At 42.5% G+C, this 17,488-nt stretch overlaps 1 protein-coding gene across 3 annotated transcripts in view; it reads left to right on the top strand.

The window, feature by feature from the left end:
- ptprfa (protein tyrosine phosphatase receptor type Fa) overlaps nucleotides 1-17,488 on the top strand; it is a 227,574-nt gene that overhangs the window by 202,478 nt on the left and 7,608 nt on the right. For all 3 annotated transcript variants that reach the window (XM_076079290.1, XM_076079291.1, XM_076079293.1), the window contains 4 exons: nucleotides 4,402-4,521; nucleotides 7,381-7,535; nucleotides 10,549-10,834; nucleotides 12,399-12,577. In XM_076079290.1, the coding sequence (XP_075935405.1) occupies nucleotides 4,402-4,521; nucleotides 7,381-7,535; nucleotides 10,549-10,834; nucleotides 12,399-12,577 (740 nt within the window). The remainder of the gene's footprint in view (nucleotides 1-4,401; nucleotides 4,522-7,380; nucleotides 7,536-10,548; nucleotides 10,835-12,398; nucleotides 12,578-17,488) is intronic.

Consider the following 17,488-nt stretch of genomic DNA (forward strand, 5'->3'; position numbering starts at 1 on the left):
AGGCTACTAATGTCAATCGTATCAATGTCACACACTTACTCACTAAAATTATATGAGTTCAGAAATAGCATAAGTTAGAAATTTGGAAAAAAAAAATCTCCTTAATTGGGGCACCCCTGTGAATGGATGGCGGCCATGCGGAAACCTGCGATACTGAGTAATGAAGCCAAGCGCAAGTGCCAAAACCTGCAGTTCATGAAATGGCTCCAAAATCAAGTCAATCCTCATAGACCTCCATGTTAAAAATGCCCAACTTTACAGCAGATATAAACATATTTACAGCCTGGTACAAAAAACTATTATATTATATCACTCAACAGTTTAAATTAAATTGAGGCTTAAAGTTGAGCATAATTAAGTGCGTGGCCGCCTCAGCTCCACCTACAATCTCCTTCTCTGCCCATCTTTAGGGAGACAGGTTGCTTCATCACTGCCCACTTTGAGCTTCACATGGGCTCTTCAGAAACCTATGGGTGACGTCACAGAGACTACATCTACAGTCTATGATGGTGCCCTGCGCATTTGGAGCTACAACACGTTCTCCTTCGAACTCGTCTCATACTGATCAGCACCATTTGCATCACTTTCTAACACACGGTCGCAGTAAACACATGATTAAACTCCTGCTTAGGGTTAGGCAACAAAACCATTTAGTACTTTTTCAGAAAATATTGCATTTTAGTTTCAAAATACATTTCTAAAGTGAACTGAAACATAACGTTGTGACCACACATTGTTGGTTTCACATAGGACACAAACATGGGTCTCCTGGGTGATAGACCCGTGTTTGTTTGACCCATCCACCTCTCCTATCCTATGTGTCTTTTTGGGGGGTTTTATACTACATCATAAGACTCCTGGAGCATTTCCTCTAAGTGTCTCACAATGAGGTGGATGGGTTTACATTGTAGTTACTTGAAAGCCAGGTATGTCACTTACAGATGCTTAAGGGTGTCTTGTGCGTTGGTATCAGATGCCGAGGGGCGTGACAAAGCGTCGGTATTTGACACCCTGGGAATAGAACAGGCTGGCCTATACTGACTATGCCTAGAGCCATCTCTACCCCCACAGATCAACACATACCCACATGGTTTACAGGAGTGCCAGTGTAAAGTCCTAAACTAACGTGTAATGTATAACGTATAATAAAGTAAAGTTACGTCATTATGTCCACCTCATCATCACATTCTTGCAGCTTCCCTTCCACAAAGACATTAGTTCCTCAAACAGCGCTTCTCTTCAGGCTAGGTGCTGTTTTACAGATAAACCATGTTTCCCAGCAGTAGGTGCTGCCTTAAACACTGAAGTCAGAGAGGATTTTCATGTGGACAACTTGGATTGTTAGTAGTAGAGAGGATGTGAACCTTACGTCACTGGGGTGAAAGTCACACACTTTGTATGCCAGGTTTTGCAGCGCTACAGCATCACATTAGAAATGATCACACAAAGGACAGCCGTTATTCACGGGACTACAAGAGGTCAAGAACATGCAACCGTAGGCCGCCGTCGTTCGAACAAATGACTGACGCTTTTGTTGCTCTAATGAGGGCCGTCTCTCAAATCTCTAGTCATCTTTTTGCCTGTAACACTTAATGAGCCATGTGTGATCTGTCCAGGTGGTGAACTGGCATTTCACACCACTTTGCCCAAAGGACGTTGTGCTTAGCCACAGGCCTTGCCAAACAACCTCCACCCCCCACACCGACACCCGCACCCAGGTCTGTGATGCGCAACCTCCCCTGTCTGTCAGGCCAGTTTCCTGCAGCCTGCCCTCAAGTCATCACTTTTGTCCACAGTCAGTGTAAGAGCCAAATTCAATGTGCTGTTAAATATTCACTTGTATTTACATGTTTAACTTTAATGACATCTGTTTCTACTTTGAATGTTACAAGGATGTCATTATAATTTGTTATAGTAAGGAATACATGTAAGTGACAGACAACTGTCACTTTAAGGTCACTTTGCGACAGTTACTGACAGTTGTGAGTAATATCTGAAGCAGTATGGAGCCGCACAGTTTTCCGACCTTGTTATGAAACTTGTTATATGAAACGTGCTATGTGGATTAACCTGGGGATCCTTAAAGTGTGTCGAGGTAATCAGGGTACTTTTAGGAATAAAGGAAGTCATTTCACTAACTTGTACGAAGGAAATTGGATCAATAAAGACACGTATTGCTTTCATCTACAAGCGGTGTCGGTGTGAGCTATGTGCTAAGGACCAGAAACACGCGTCAACTTAAGGTTTACATTCTGCTAAAGATCTGGACGCTACAGTCAGGGCCATAAGTATTTGGACTGTGACACAATTTTTCTAATTTTGCCTCTTTACACGACTCCAATGGATTTGAAACTAATCAGTCAATATGTGGTTGAAGTGTAGACTTTCAGCTTTAATTCAATGGATAAAACTAACATATTATATGAACCGTTATGGAATTATGGCCATTTTTTTACACCACCCCCCACATTTTCACACTTATGGCCCTGACTGTATGTTGCTGCACCCCCTGTCATCCATCCATCGCACAGCCAACAGTGGAATAACAACAGCAACACCAACAGGGCACACACTGGTTGTACCAATTTGTTCTATGACTCTTTAATCTGAACGTTTGAACTCTACATCACTTCCCGCACCGAAAGTGCATGTGTAACTTTTGCTTGTAGTGTATTGCTTTTACTCGCCCTGTTCAAGGGAAGGGAGTCCAAAAGAGCTCATTAGGAAACCAGTGGGTGCTATATTAGTGCTAATTTAAACTCATTTTGTCTGTGCAGCAGCAGCGGGCAGCTGTTTTCAAAGAACAGGCTCTTAAACCCCACTGTACACTACCCGCAGCAAACACTCTCTATCCATCAGCTCAGCCTGACTACTTACTTAAAGTGGAACTCCACAGAATTTACACTTTGAAATCTGTTTCTATTTGTTGTGGAGAAATGGTAAAAGGTTGGTGAATGGACTTGCATTTATATAGTGCCTTTTTAGTATTACTACCACTCATAGTGCTGTACACTACATTTCAACGTTCACACACCTGCTATACCTGCAAATATAAGCTATATGAAGCATTCATTATCTCCAGGGAGCTGTGTGATGTCTGGTAAATGTCCTTAAGTGATGTCACTTGAGTCATCGTCGGTTTTATGTTTAAAGACCTACTGCTTATGTGACAGTAGTTACAACTGCCAGTAGGCAACAGTGCACAAAAAACAACCTACAGTTAAGCTTACATACCAAGTGCTATTAACCTTTTTCTCACGTTGCTGCCATCTGCTAGACTGGACCAGTGGAACCGCCTTCACAGGCAAAAAACACTTAGTTAGGTTTAGGTAGCTGCTTTACATTGCAAAGGGGAAGCCGCAGAAAGTGAAAACACGCCATCTTTCCACGGACCGTTGTTGTCCTCTGTTGTCCTCCATAGCGCTATGCTAGTAGCAGCATGGATTCTGCTCAACACTTCCACACTTTGAAATGCGATTTGAGCTTCCAGGGCATCTGTAGAAATCAGAATTAGAATCGCATTTCAAACCACCTCCACATGCGGTTTGGATCGATTTGCAAAAATAGCATTTCATGTGGGTTTTTTGTCCAGACTTGCTCAAATTAATCTCGATACAATCTAGATATGCCAATAACGTTTCTTTATTTGAGGTGGAAGTCTGAACACGGCCAAAATGTCAATTTGACTTTTCGTTTTTCAAGGGACAAAAACAGCGTGGGTGGAAATCTTGTGTTTGTTTGACCCATGCACCAACACCCCCACCCAGCCTCAGCGAACTATCATGCATTTTGTACTACCTCAGGTGCTCTGAGCATCTGATAATGACGCATGTAGGTTTTCATTGGACTTAGTTGAAAGTACGGTGTGACGCTAAAGGGTACCAGACGCCGAAGGGCACTGACAGGAACGGCTCTTCACTGGCTACACAGCCAGTCGGTCATTGTCCCATTGTCTACCTGCTTTCTACACCCATTTACTTGTATCAGATGTTGGCAGTTTGTGTTGAAATTATTGTATTGCATAGCTAGGACAGCAGCCATTTGGAAAAAGAATACAAAATATACTAATTTTAGTGTTCAATTTCATAGTGTATGAATTCACCTGAAGTAATATCGAAATGCTAAAAAGTTATTCCTTTTTGGGGATCATGAATGTCCACAGTTATTCATGTCAATCTGACAAGTAGTTGTCAACATATTCCGCCCTGTACCAATGTGTGGAATGGATTTATGGACAGATTGATGGTGAGGAGATCTGACCAACATCACCAAGCCAGAACTGTAACCAAATATACCAATCCTTCTCACCACTCAGTTCTATTCTCCTCTTTCTGTCCCTATAACGTACACATACCACTATTGTTTGAGAATAAAAACACTTTGGTTTGTGTCTGTGTGCAGGTGAAATGTGACCAGTATTGGCCCAGTCGAGGCACAGAGACATATGGGATGATCCAGGTGACCATGCTGGACACTGTGGAGCTGGCTACGTACAGCGTACGCACATTCGCCCTCTATAAGGTGAGATCCCATACTGTATACTAACCCTAACCCTCGGAAAACTTTCAACGCAACACAAGTCTGAATTGAATGCAGTCAGATTCAGGTAAAAGCTGCAGCAGCACATTTGAAGCATGCACACAAAATCTGTTTCATCAACAAGGAAATATCATACAACAGCCAATTTTAAGTTGAGTCTCAGATCCCATCATTCTATAACATGTCCCCCTCGCTGTGCGACTGGAGCAGAAGAGGCTGTTGGATATTATGGAACAGGCGGTGAAATTTGCTATCCAATATCTAGTAATGATAATGTATCAGTGGATTCCCGAGCTGAAATGGCCAAATACATTCATCAGTGATTCAGCCTGTGAGAGAACAAAAAGACCCTTCTTCCTCGCTGTCATAACATCTTTAAGTCTCTATCTCTCTCTTTCACGCTACATGCAGATGTTTTCATAGATATTCTGTCATGTCAATGACACAAAGCCATCAAGAGTCTAAGAAGAAAACTTGAAGAAGAAGGTTTTGTCTTGGTGCTCGAATAAAGAAAATGTAGAAACTCTGGCTCCCTGAGAGCTGTGAATAGAAGTTACAATGCCTTTTCTCTACATTTGATGATTAGTGGTTTCCCATTGACAGTGCTGTACCAGCATACTCATTCATCAAGGACCCTTTCCAAAGTTGTATTCATGCTTTTGAGTGCTGCTCAGATGCATTTGTGATGTACCAAGTCTGTTTTGTGGTTTATCAATTAGTTACTGTGATGCATTTATGTTAATGACAGTTGATGGCTACATTATCAAATCATGGTATTTTTAGTTTGTTGAATCACATTTTTTATAAACGACATAGGGTGTGTTACCTCTAAAGACCAGTCCCCTTGGAAAAAATGCCTAAAATAACACCAAATAATGCCCAAAATGAATCAGGAATTGCTCCTCCAACATGAAACATTTAATTCAATTTATTATATTCAATTCATTTCATTTAAATTCAATTCAATTTATTTTGTATGCCCAAAATCACAAATCACAAATCTGCCTCAGAGGGCTTTACAATCTGTACACATGTGACATCCTCTGTCCAGGACCATCACAAGGGAACAGGAAAAACTCCCCAAAAAACCCTTTAACGGGGAGAAAAGAGGAAGAGACCTCAGAGAGAGCAGCAGAGGAGGATCCTCTCCCAGGATGGACAGAAGTGTGATAGATGTATCTGATCTCCTTTGAAAAGATAAGAAGCTAAGGAATTTGAATCCTAACTAAACTACAGTATATTATCATTCCAAAGAAAATGGAGAAAAAAAGATATAATGAATATAATTTAGATTTTAATATAGATGAATGTCTTTTCCTACTCTTTACTACCAGTGGGACTGTACATGTTGTTTAAAAAAACACTAAAGTTCAACATTTATCATACAATTTATGACGACATACTCAGCCGGTCTCAGTATTCTGGCCATGTTTACTGTTGATATGTTGGCTCCTTACCAGGACTTTTACTTCAAAGCTCTATTTATTTCGGGAAAGCTATGTTGCAAATAACATAAATCTCCCAAAAACATTGAAATAATAACACAATGAATATTGATCAATATTCATATATGACCGAAGAGCTCAATGCTATAAGACAAATAAATGGAGAATGCAAAAGCCCACAGCTGAAACAGGTGCCAAAGATTCATATATGAATATGCAAGATTGATTGTTATCAGGCTTTCTTTTACCATCTGGTGGCTGTAACCCTAACCCTTATGTTAGATTCAGGAACCTCTCGAAACTGTGGGAGAGCCGCACGTCTTCCAGCCGTGCCAAAAACTCAGCCGGTTCAAATTATGATCAAAAGTATTTAATCTTACAGAAGCTAAAACAATTGCAAAGTGAATTACACTATTTAAAGAATCTATAGTAGGTATAGGTAATGTTAACTTCCTTTCATAGTCCGTAAAAGTCATAAAATGTCTGTCTCGATTACAATTGGCTTAAATCCAGTTGACCCCTCCTGGCTTCAGTCAGCTGACCGCCCTCGCGTGACCTAGTGGCGCTGGTCAGTCGCTCCTTCTGCGCGTCCCTCCCGCTGTTAGGCCCCGGTTGGACTTCCTTCTCCGCTCATGATGGTCCCTGAAATGCCTGTCTCAAAATCCCTGTCTGTCCCTTGGCTATTCTTCACAGTTTAATACATTCAATGGTTGTCTTTTATGGCTCAACACTTCTACGGTAAACATACTATTATATAGTATTTGTGACGTTCCAAACACTTTGACACGTTTTACAAGCATAAGTGGCACACCAAGTACTTTCTAACATTTTACTATCCACCTCTAGGGGTGCTATAAATCCTACTAAGAAACACTTCTAAACCTAAATTCCCCACACTTAGAATTATAGTCTGAGCCTAGATGAGGCCTACCTTCTCTCCCAGACGATCTCAGTGACTCTCTGGTGCTTTATCATTGCTGCAGAAGTAACCCAAATAGTCCTTGGTGAAATACTTAAAACATCTTAAACTCTTAATCTCTAACCAAAACCTATTAAAAACACCAAATGACATCCAGACGAGGTAACCGGAAGTGCAAAATTGCTGACTCATGACCTGGGTTTTCGGACTCAGTCCTGCGGCACTCTATTGTAGACTGATGAGAAAGTTATCCCAAATCTTTTGATCACAACTTGTTGTTACATTTACAAAGTTTATATCTGTATGAATTATTATCAAAATACTTCGTAATAAATTTGGACAACATACAATTGGGTTACAGATTCTGAAAGCCAAAACCTCATGTTTTGGAAACCGTATAACATTCATATCTTCTATAAAAAGACGATTATGAAATAGAGTTTTTTCGGGTTGATGACTGTATCTGTGCTCCAACAGAATGGCTCAAGTGAGAAGAGAGAGGTTCGACAGTTCCAGTTTATGGCCTGGCCTGACCATGGAGTGCCTGAGTATCCCACCCCAACACTGGCCTTTCTACGCAGAGTCAAGGCCTGTAATCCTCCAGACGCTGGACCCATGGTGGTCCACTGCAGGTAAGCTACCTCTTATATCAACACAAAGGCCTCAGTATGCTTCGAACAAAGTGTGTTGGATCATCTGACATAGTCTGAAATCCCCTTTCCAATGGCTTCCAACGATTAGTGTAACTTTCTGAAACAGACAAACCAACAAGCATGCCTACGTTACGCAATGATTGGTCAGGTGTGTTGAGGTGTGAAGGTAGTCTGGATTTGTAATTATCCTGTGTGGAACTGAGTGCAACACCATGAATTTCCGGCACCGTTATCGTGGGTACTTGGTAGTTCACCTGTGGAAAAATCATGACTAGCTCGATATAAAAATGAAGAAAATCTGAAAAGATTGCATGAGGGACTATGGAGCAAAGCCGGATAGTTGTGGGACTCTGGTTGGTGCTGACCAATGCTATACTATGATTGGCCAGTCTGCGCTCGAGGGACGGGAACTCAGGGAAGGGTCATTTGGCTTTAGTAGGGACACACAATAGGTTAGTGGTGTATGGTGGAGTGTACTTAGTGTACGATGCAGTGTACGGTAGTTTTGTGAGTTACCATTTTACAAAAAATACGGGTTGAGTAAATACAAAAATTGCGGTATGTATTGACTGTAGCTTGGCTATTTAAAATGGAGGGTTTGTGCAGAATGTTCCAGGGTCCGCTTCTGACGATTCTCTCAAACCAATCAGTGGTCTGTGGTGTTTCAAATTCATCTTCTATCGACTCAGCTCTCTTGGAACCTCGACCGAGGTGGTACCATCCACCATCCACTGGTGCATAGCCGAAACAACTGCTGTCTGCTTTCAACAGGCAGCTAAATATATTGTTCGCCGCTTAAAGCGCTGCGGTCAGCGCTAGTTATCTTATATGTATTGAGAGGGAACCCTAGTCATGGTCATAACTTTATAACCCAACAATGAACAACCCACAGCTAACGCTCTTTAACAGAGAAAAACACAACAGTCTGTGACACATAAACAATTTGTAACACTAATAATTGTACATTTATAAAATGTCACTGCAGAACTGCATGCTGGGTATAGCTCACTAGCCTGCTAGCACAACAGTCCGCTAACAGCTGGGAGAGGCTCCGTCGCTCCAGTAACGTTACATTAAAGAACAGAACAGAGCGATGCAGGATGAACAAAGACAGACCGGAAATGCACCGACAGAGTTTGACACATATGCAACGCTGATTACACCGTGTTCTTCTGGTGGTTCGTTGCGGACCCGTTTTCAGTGGGTCGCGGGCCTTTGCTTTATGCAACGGAGTTATTCACGCTCCTTTCCAGCTTTTACGGCACTTGTTCAGCGGTGCAGGAAAAACACCGACCAATGCGTTGTAAATCACGTCACATGATGCAGTTCAGCCAATAAAATAAGAGTATTCTGATACGTTTACTGACGCCAGTGAGATGTACCCACACCGTGACACAGGGGGGAGAGACAAGGAAAGACATTACAGAGCAGAGCTCGGATAATGTTCATTGTGAAAGTCAAATATCTGTATGATCACTTTAAAGAAGCAAATTGCTCTAAAGACCACAGTCTTTAACTGATGAAAACATTAGATCTGTTCTGAGAATTGACACAACCAAACTGACATCAAATGTTGATGCACTGGCAAAAAAGGGTGACTAACAACACTGTTCCCACTGAGATTAATTGTAAATTTCCTTTATTTTTTAGGTCATGGCTTTTACTTGTAATTTATATTAGTTCACACAAACACTCTCTAGTCATCTGTTACTGGCCCGGCCCTTCTGTCAAATTTTGAAACTCAATGTGGCCCCCGAGCCAAAAAGTTTGCCCACCCCTGCTTTAGATTGTACCGTACACAAAGCAGATTTTCACCTCACATTATTTGTAAGAATATGTCTTTCAGACACAGCAGACTATACATAAAGTGGATTTTCTCTTCTCATATTATGACTTTATTCTCATTAAATTGCAACTTCATGTTTGTAATAATACAACGTTTTACTATACTGTATATGGGATATGTTTTGAATGTTCAGAAAGTTATGAACATGTGCATAATCCTGCCGGAACACAAATCCAAGGGTTTATAGATAATTTCAAATGTATCATGGAGGTGAATGGAGGCCACATGCACATGTAAAGAGGAGGGAAGAGTAAGACATGCGTAGAATCAGCAGACATTACATCAAATGAGATATTTGAAGACAGAATGCCTGAATACCATCACTAGATACAATGGCTCAGATTAAGTTTATTAACTGTGGTTTGAAACAATCACATTGTTTGTATTCAGAAGTATTATTTTCTGGATATACACACAGTTATCAAAGAAGGCAGGTGGAGGAGGGGTCACATTAAAACAGCAAGACATGGAGCCAATAACTGTAAACTGAGAATGTTATTGTTTTGTTTTCCCTTTGAAAATGTTGTGACTGCTTAAATGCTTTGTTCATGGTTTTCATCTCTTTTTAGTGTTGGATGCAATGTTAACGTAGTCACTTTATTTTTTACTGTAGGAAGTGTAAGTGCAAATATTGTTTGACTATATGTAATTGATTTGGGCTCCAGACAGAGTACCGTATTTTCCGCACTATAAAGCGCACCGGATTATAAGGCGCACCTTCAATGAATGGCCTATTTTAGAACTGTTTTTATATATAGGGCGCACCGGATTATAAGGCGCATAGAATAGAATAGCGTCGTAAGCGTGTCTCTTGAAAGGTGCCATTTTGGGGTCTTTATACACACAAGTGGTGTTGGACTAGGAGTAAGCACAGTACCGGTGTTTACCGCGGTGCGGCTTTGTAGTTTACCAGTCGTACTGAAACATTTTGACAGAGCGCCGTGTACAACCAGTATGGATCAACCAATTAACCAATTGATCCATATATAAGGCGCTCCGGATTACAAGGCGCACTGTCGTTTTTTGAGAAAATTAAAGGCTTTTAAGTGCGCCTTATAGTGCGGAAAATACGGTAGTTGTTACCAAGGCAACAACAATTACATGCGAAACAGTAAACCCCCGTGCTCTCTCTCCGTACTCCGTCAGTGCCGGTGTGGGCCGCACAGGCTGCTTCATCGTGATCGAAGCCATGCTGGAGAGGATGAAACACGAGAAGTCGGTGGACATTTACGGTCATGTGACGTGCATGCGGGCTCAGAGGAACTACATGGTGCAGACTGAGGACCAGTACATATTTATCCACGAGGCCCTGCTGGAAGCGGCAACGTGTGGCAACACAGAAGTCCCCGCCCGAAACCTGTACGCCCACATCCAAAAGCTCACCCAGATCCCTCCCGGAGAGACTGTCACCGCCATGGAACTGGAGTTCAAGGTTTGTGGTGCTGTTTGGGTTTTTGATTTGTTTTGTGCATTCTGCAGCTTTTAAAGTCCTTTTGAAGTGGCACTCCAATCACAAAACTTGCCTTTGCTGCGTTTATCTTGATTGACAGGCTTTTTGAAGCAACGTGGCATTATGTACTCAAACTGTTGTTTACAAAAAATGCCATTGTAAAATAAAATATACAAGTATTATCATTTCTAAGGCTAACCAGAGAACAATGTGAAGCTCTTAGAGCAGGTGCATTGTGACCAGATGTGTGCTCACTTGTTAGAACACAGTGGCTTCCAAACTTCAGCCTCTGTTGCATCCATTTCCACCATATGATTTTTATGCATTATGTTTTCGGGTGGTTCGTGTGTCCGTCCATCCGTCCAGTCCATTCCCGTGAATGCGATATCTCAGATACACCTGGAGGATGTTCTTAGAGTTCAAAGGGCACATGTGACTTCACGTCCGTCCCATTCTTGTGGATGAAATTTCTTCAAATTTGTCACAAACATCCACCTGGATCACTAAGGAATCAATATGCTAATTATGACAATTCCAAACAAATGGCAAATAGAATGAAATAATGACATTTTGGACAGATATGGATGTAAACTGCAACATGACTTGTTGGTGGTGGCATACAAGGCCGTAATCCTAGCTTAATCCACTTCTCACAAATCTTCCGATTTAATGGGAGTGCAATGCTAAATGTCCGGAGTGCCCCTTTTTAACCGCATGAGGCAGGGAGAGCTAGGGAAGAGGAGGGATTTACATCTTCAGCCTGTGTAAAAGAGATGAACTCCTTCTCAGAGGAGGAGCTGCGAGAGCTTAACTCCTGAGCTCCAGATGACAGGCCGAAGGAGAGGCAGAGGGAGAGAGGGCCTGGACGGCCCGGATGTCTGACGGCCTCAAGATAAGGGCCTGCTGGGTTACGTGCTTTTACCCGGGATGAGTTGCAGCACTGCGCCCACCCACCTCACTCCGCACCGAGCGACACCGCAGTGATTTAACCAGCCACACAGACGTGGGGTGGGGGTGGGGCAAGCAGGACGGCTGTAAATCCAGACAGAGCGTAAATAGGTTCTGATCCTCAACTCACTGCGAATTTCTTTCGCAAGCACTTCTCAAATTGACACCTGCCCTTGGGGTGCAGAGGAATCACATTAGGGTCCGTCAGCAAAGCCGCCCCCCCCCCCCCCCCCCCCCCCCCGACAAAAAAAACAACAACAATTGAGTTGTTGGTGTCAAAAGTTTGATTCTCCTCGGCTCGACATGCATTGCCGGCCTCTCTACGTCAGCTCAAAACAAATGTGTGTGAGGTCGGTTAGACTTTTCGATGTCTTCAGGATGAGTTTTAACGCGCCCCATCATCAGGCTTATTTGAAGTCAGGGAAAGAGGATCAGCTCAAAGTGCATCATTTTCATATATCGATACGAGTGTTAGCTTCATGTGCCCTTTACCAACCTTGCTAACACACCACATTCCACCAATACCGGTTGTATTAGCTCTTTAAGAGAGCAGAAGTGGACGGTGGAGACATACGTGTCCTCCTTTCTGTGTCCGCAGAAACTGGCCAACTCTAAAGCACATACCTCAAGATTCATCAGTGCCAACCTGCCGTGCAACAAGTTCAAGAACCGCCTGGTGAACATCATGCCTTTCGAGTCCACCCGCGTCTGCCTGCAGCCAATCAGAGGGGTGGAGGGCTCTGACTACATCAACGCCAGTTTCATCGACGGATACAGGTGAGTCCATAGGAGCCATTAGGGTGTCACAAAGGGACACCGACAGAGGATGGCGGAGCTACTGCGAACCAGGAGCTGCAGCCTCTAATGAACGTAGAGGTGGACCTTTACTCTGGCAGCTGACAGCAGTTTCACCGCTTCCCATTCTTTCGTTGTGTCAGTTGTCAACACAAATTGGTCTTATTGACAGGCCTGTTAATTCTCTCCTGTTTTTCTCCCCCTCTTGTAAATGGATGGTGTGTTTGAGATGGCTGACAGGCCAGAGAAACAAACTGATTACTGCTGCAATGCTGCTGCTGTTTGTGTCCACAAGAGTTTTCAATCATGGGCCTCAGGACACAGACTCCAGTGAAATAATGACTTCTCTTTACATTTACTTCAACGTAATGCGTGAAAACTGCATTACAAATCATTTAAGTATTTACATGTTTTTACATAGCACTACTTACCGGACTTAAAATAAATAGATAAATACTTTGGAAAGCTCGTATTCACTTTCTTTCAAAGAGTACGATGAGAAAAATCTCATGTCTGTATGTTACAGTAAGTACAGAGCTGGTTAGCCTAGCATAGCATAAAGACTGTGAGTCAAAAGTAAAAAAATAAGCCTACCAACATCTCTCGGGCTGGGTATCAATTAAGGAATTACAATACCAGTACCCTTAAAGTGATACCGATACCAATAGAGTACTTCATTGGATACCCATCATATGAATGGATGCTGTGTGTGTGCGTGCGTGTGTGTGTGTGTGTGTGTGTGTGTGTGTGTGTGTGTGTGTGTGCGTGTGCGTGTCTGTGCGTGGAAAAAATTTGCTTTGCGTGAGTCTTTTCATGCTGAGTCTTTTCATGCTGAAATACAAAATACCAAAAACCAGGTTGTCTTTTAAGTATTTATTCTCTGCGCAGAGAAGGTTCAATCATCACAACAGAATGCGTTCAGTCTCAGTGAGGAAGAACCAAGAAACAAGTGAACAAGCTTTCTTTACACAGAATGAGCAAAGGTGGGGGCCGATGGCCAATGTTACACACATTTGGTCTCAGACTGATCAACAATGAAGAACAAGCGGTCAGCAACCAAAGCAAGCGGCCCAAAGGCCTTGGTGCTGGAACATTCTCACACAACACAGTTAGTTATCTTTGTGAACAGAGAGGGAGAATTCTTCTTCTGCTCAACAGAGACACGGTGAAGTTCAACAAAGTTCAGAGCAAAATGACTTATGCATGAATACAATATACTGTTAGAAATATATACTACGTGTGTGTGTGCGTGTGTGTGCGCTCTGTCAGCACTGTTGTCGTTATAAGCGCTGTTTTGTGCTGTTATCACTGTTAGCTTCTAGCCGCCGGCTCAGACATCTCCATATTCAGAGCCATGCGCAGATGATCTCGGTTTTATGGGTTGCAGCTGCTGCAGCAGTTGGCCAATCAAATCGGAGAATGCTTGCGCGAATTGGCTGCGAGCAAAACCGTCACCCAGAACTGTTAAAAGTTCTTCTTTCTACTCTTTGGTACCATTTTCAAATGCTCTTGTGTCCATTGGGAGTGTCTGTGCTATAATATATATATAATTATATGTCACAACAAGTACAGATACAAATAGTAATGACATTTGAGTACAGATTTAGCTATTGTAAAATTAGCATGGAACCCAGACTGTCTCTGGCTCTCTGTGAAGCAATCCTTCAACATTTAATTGTTAACTTGTGTGTGTGTGACAGATAAATACAGAGAGGCGAAGAGTCTGCCTGATTTTCCCACACAAACATACATATTAGACGTCAGCGCTGGCAATGTCACATGTCAGATAAATAGCCAATCAGAGGCCTCTCGGAGAAGCATGCCTTTTACGAAAGTGTAAACCCTAATTGGAAATACTTTCCAGTTCACTAGCAGAGTAAAGCTCGTGCTAATGAATCAGGACTTTTGCTTGCAGCGAGGGTAGGTGGGTCTCATTCTCGGCTGTCAGCACTTAATGAAGTCCCCCGGGCACCTCCACCTAAGGGAGGCTGGGGGAAGAGGCAGGCATGTCCTGTAATTCCTGTTGCAGTAATTAATAGCGGGGTGAGAAACGGGGAGCTCCAGCACTCTCTCTGAGCTCAGCCTTTAAAGTGCACAGTGTGGATTAAGATGGATTACGGTGGGGGGATAGACATGATAATGGTGATTAGTGGAGGTGTCCAGTGACCTGAAGGTATATCGGCTGTAGTCATTCACCTCATAGCCTGTCCATGGGGATCCTGTCTATGGGGATCCAACAGCAGGCCTACGCCACTCTTTTAGATACTGCCAGGTTAGAGAGTATTTAAATAGAATTATACCTTTATTATCTTTTGATAGCGCTCTGTCATGGCTTGGTTGTGATGTTACTCAGATCAAAGCAAAATTCTACTATCATTCTATTGTTTACTACAATTTATATCTTATTGTTGATGGTGTTGCCCATTGCCTCTATTGGTTACCGGTTTATCTAAACCATTATTTTTAGGCAAAACTCAATGTAAGTATCCCTGAAACGTTGACATTAGTCACCCTTTTCACCGGAAAACTGTGTCCACACAACTACAGTGAGTACAGTAGGTCAAACTGTTTTTTTATAGAACTTCCAAAATGTTGCCCGAAGAAATGCCAAAGGGCTTTTTCCCCCTTAAACTCAGTTCAAACACATTAGACTTCTTACGGTGACGTTACCGTGGTCTTAGATCTATGCAGTTAACTTTGAGTACAATGCTACAATGTAACAATGTAATTATACTTTATACGTATATACATCAACTCAGCATGGCTATCCACACTAACAGTAAACACAGGTTCCTATATTCTAGATTTCTTCTTACCGTCAATAAATTGCATGTGCAGACACAATACAACAATGAAGTGACTTTACTAACAAGTGCTGAGTGTGTGTCAAAGCCTCATAGGTCTTCTTCCTCTGAGCGCCATTGTTATCTAAACATTAAAAGCACACCAAGAGGTAGAGCGGTTGTCCACTAATTTAAAGGGTGCTTGGGCAAGACACTGAACTCCAAGTTGCCCCCACTGGGCTGGCCAGCGCATTGCGGCTGCAGTGAATGGGTGAATTATAAAGTACACTGCAAAGGTAGAAAAAAAGTCCGTTTACTGGCTGACATCATCCTTCATTACCATGAACACACACACACTGTAGTCTATGTTGACTCAATCCTGTGCCCGCTGCCGCAAAAGCACCAAATGTGGATTAATCCGCCGCTGAACATAGTCCCCAACATATGCACGACTTCCTCCTGCCACACCGGGAGGGGCGTCAGAAAGTATTTAGAAATGGCGTAACCGACACGTCCAACCAACTCGTCAAATACCGACTCTCGGTTAGTGCTCCTAAGCTTCAAACTATGACGCTCTTGGTTCCCCTCTAGCATCAGTTTTAGACGTGTCGGTGTCTTTTCAAAACAAACGTCCAACGTAGGTGTGCTTATGCAACAAAACTACTTGGTTTAGGTTTAAAATAACTATGTTTGTTACATAACTGGCATTAGTGAAGTGCAGAAGTTACGTAACAAAACTAGAAACGAAAATGTCTAAAAGTCCTGTTTTTAGACCGTTCCAACCTCCCCTCCTGCCCTGTGTGGGCTTTCTCACTCTTTACACGACGTCAGTTGCTCTGATCGTCTAATAATGAAGTGAGTTACATTGGAATTAGTTGAAAGCCTGGTCTCATACAGGCGGTGAGTCCCATTGAGATTAAAAATCTCTTTTTCAAGGGAGACCTGGCCAAGACAGGCAGCAACACAAGAACCACAGTTACAGACAGGAAACACTGAACAAGACAAGTTAAAAGAAACTAAAAGTTAAGAGACAGTGATGTAACCGAGTTCATTTAAAAAACATTGACATTTTTGGGAACCTGCCTCTATTTCTTTCATTTTAGATTTAAAGGCAGTGAGTGGTATCAGTTCTTTGAGTTTTAAGTCATTCTGCAACATATTCCAGGATGAGGGTGCAGAGTATACAAAAGCCCTTTTTCCCTTTTCTGTTCTGGCATTTGGGACAGTGAGCATAAAGAAGTCCTGAGAACGCAAGGAGTATTGTCCGACACTTTTCCGCATGATGAACACACACAGGTAGCTTGGTAGCAGACCAAGGATTGCCTTATAAATGAAGGTGTACCAATGACAGAGCCTACGGGAGGCCAAAGCAGGCGAGTATAACTCACAGTGGTGAGTCAGAGCTTTACAATTGGTAATGAAGCACAGTGAAGGATGGTGAGCTGTGTCCACCATACGAAGACAGTTAGCAGAGGCCTGCATATAAAGAAGATCACCATAGTCCAACACAGGTAAGAAAATAGCAGCAACTAATCGCTTCTTTACATTAGTTGAAAAGCACATTTATTACCTCAGTAAACATTGTAAACATGAGTTTATGGTCTCAATCTCTAGTTTCAAGTCTTCTTCAATACAGCATGATGTTCATTTAGTACATTATGGTCCATTTAGAGTCAAACAGACCATAAAGCAGGGTATGCTTTAGGGCGGGGCTACTGTGATTGACAGGTCGCTGCCATTTACCTGAGCCGTATACGGCATCTCTACGCCACTTCTCTGTATTCCAAATATGGTAATTTACGTTCATCGGCTGCAAAAAACTAAGATGGCAACGGCCATATTTCAAGATAGCGACGGCAAAATCACCGAACTCGGGATTCATAACGTCAGTCCTCGAACCAATGGGTGACGTCACCATAACTACGTCCACTTCTTATATACAGTCTATGGTCTAATACAGACCCTAAAAGGTGCCTTGCTGCGTTGTTTTATCAGCACATCTACATAGTAACATTAGTTTGTTAAAGTTCTTTAGCAGCCAAACTCTTTGTTTACCTAAACGCGCAGAGGTCAGCAATTCTTATATTCAACCTCCCGCATGTGACCTGCT

Source organism: Anarhichas minor, unplaced genomic scaffold, assembly GCF_050575085.1.
Source record: "Anarhichas minor isolate MPS153535 unplaced genomic scaffold, ASM5057508v1 ptg000071l, whole genome shotgun sequence".
In the NCBI taxonomy this organism is placed as follows: domain Eukaryota; kingdom Metazoa; phylum Chordata; class Actinopteri; order Perciformes; family Anarhichadidae; genus Anarhichas; species Anarhichas minor.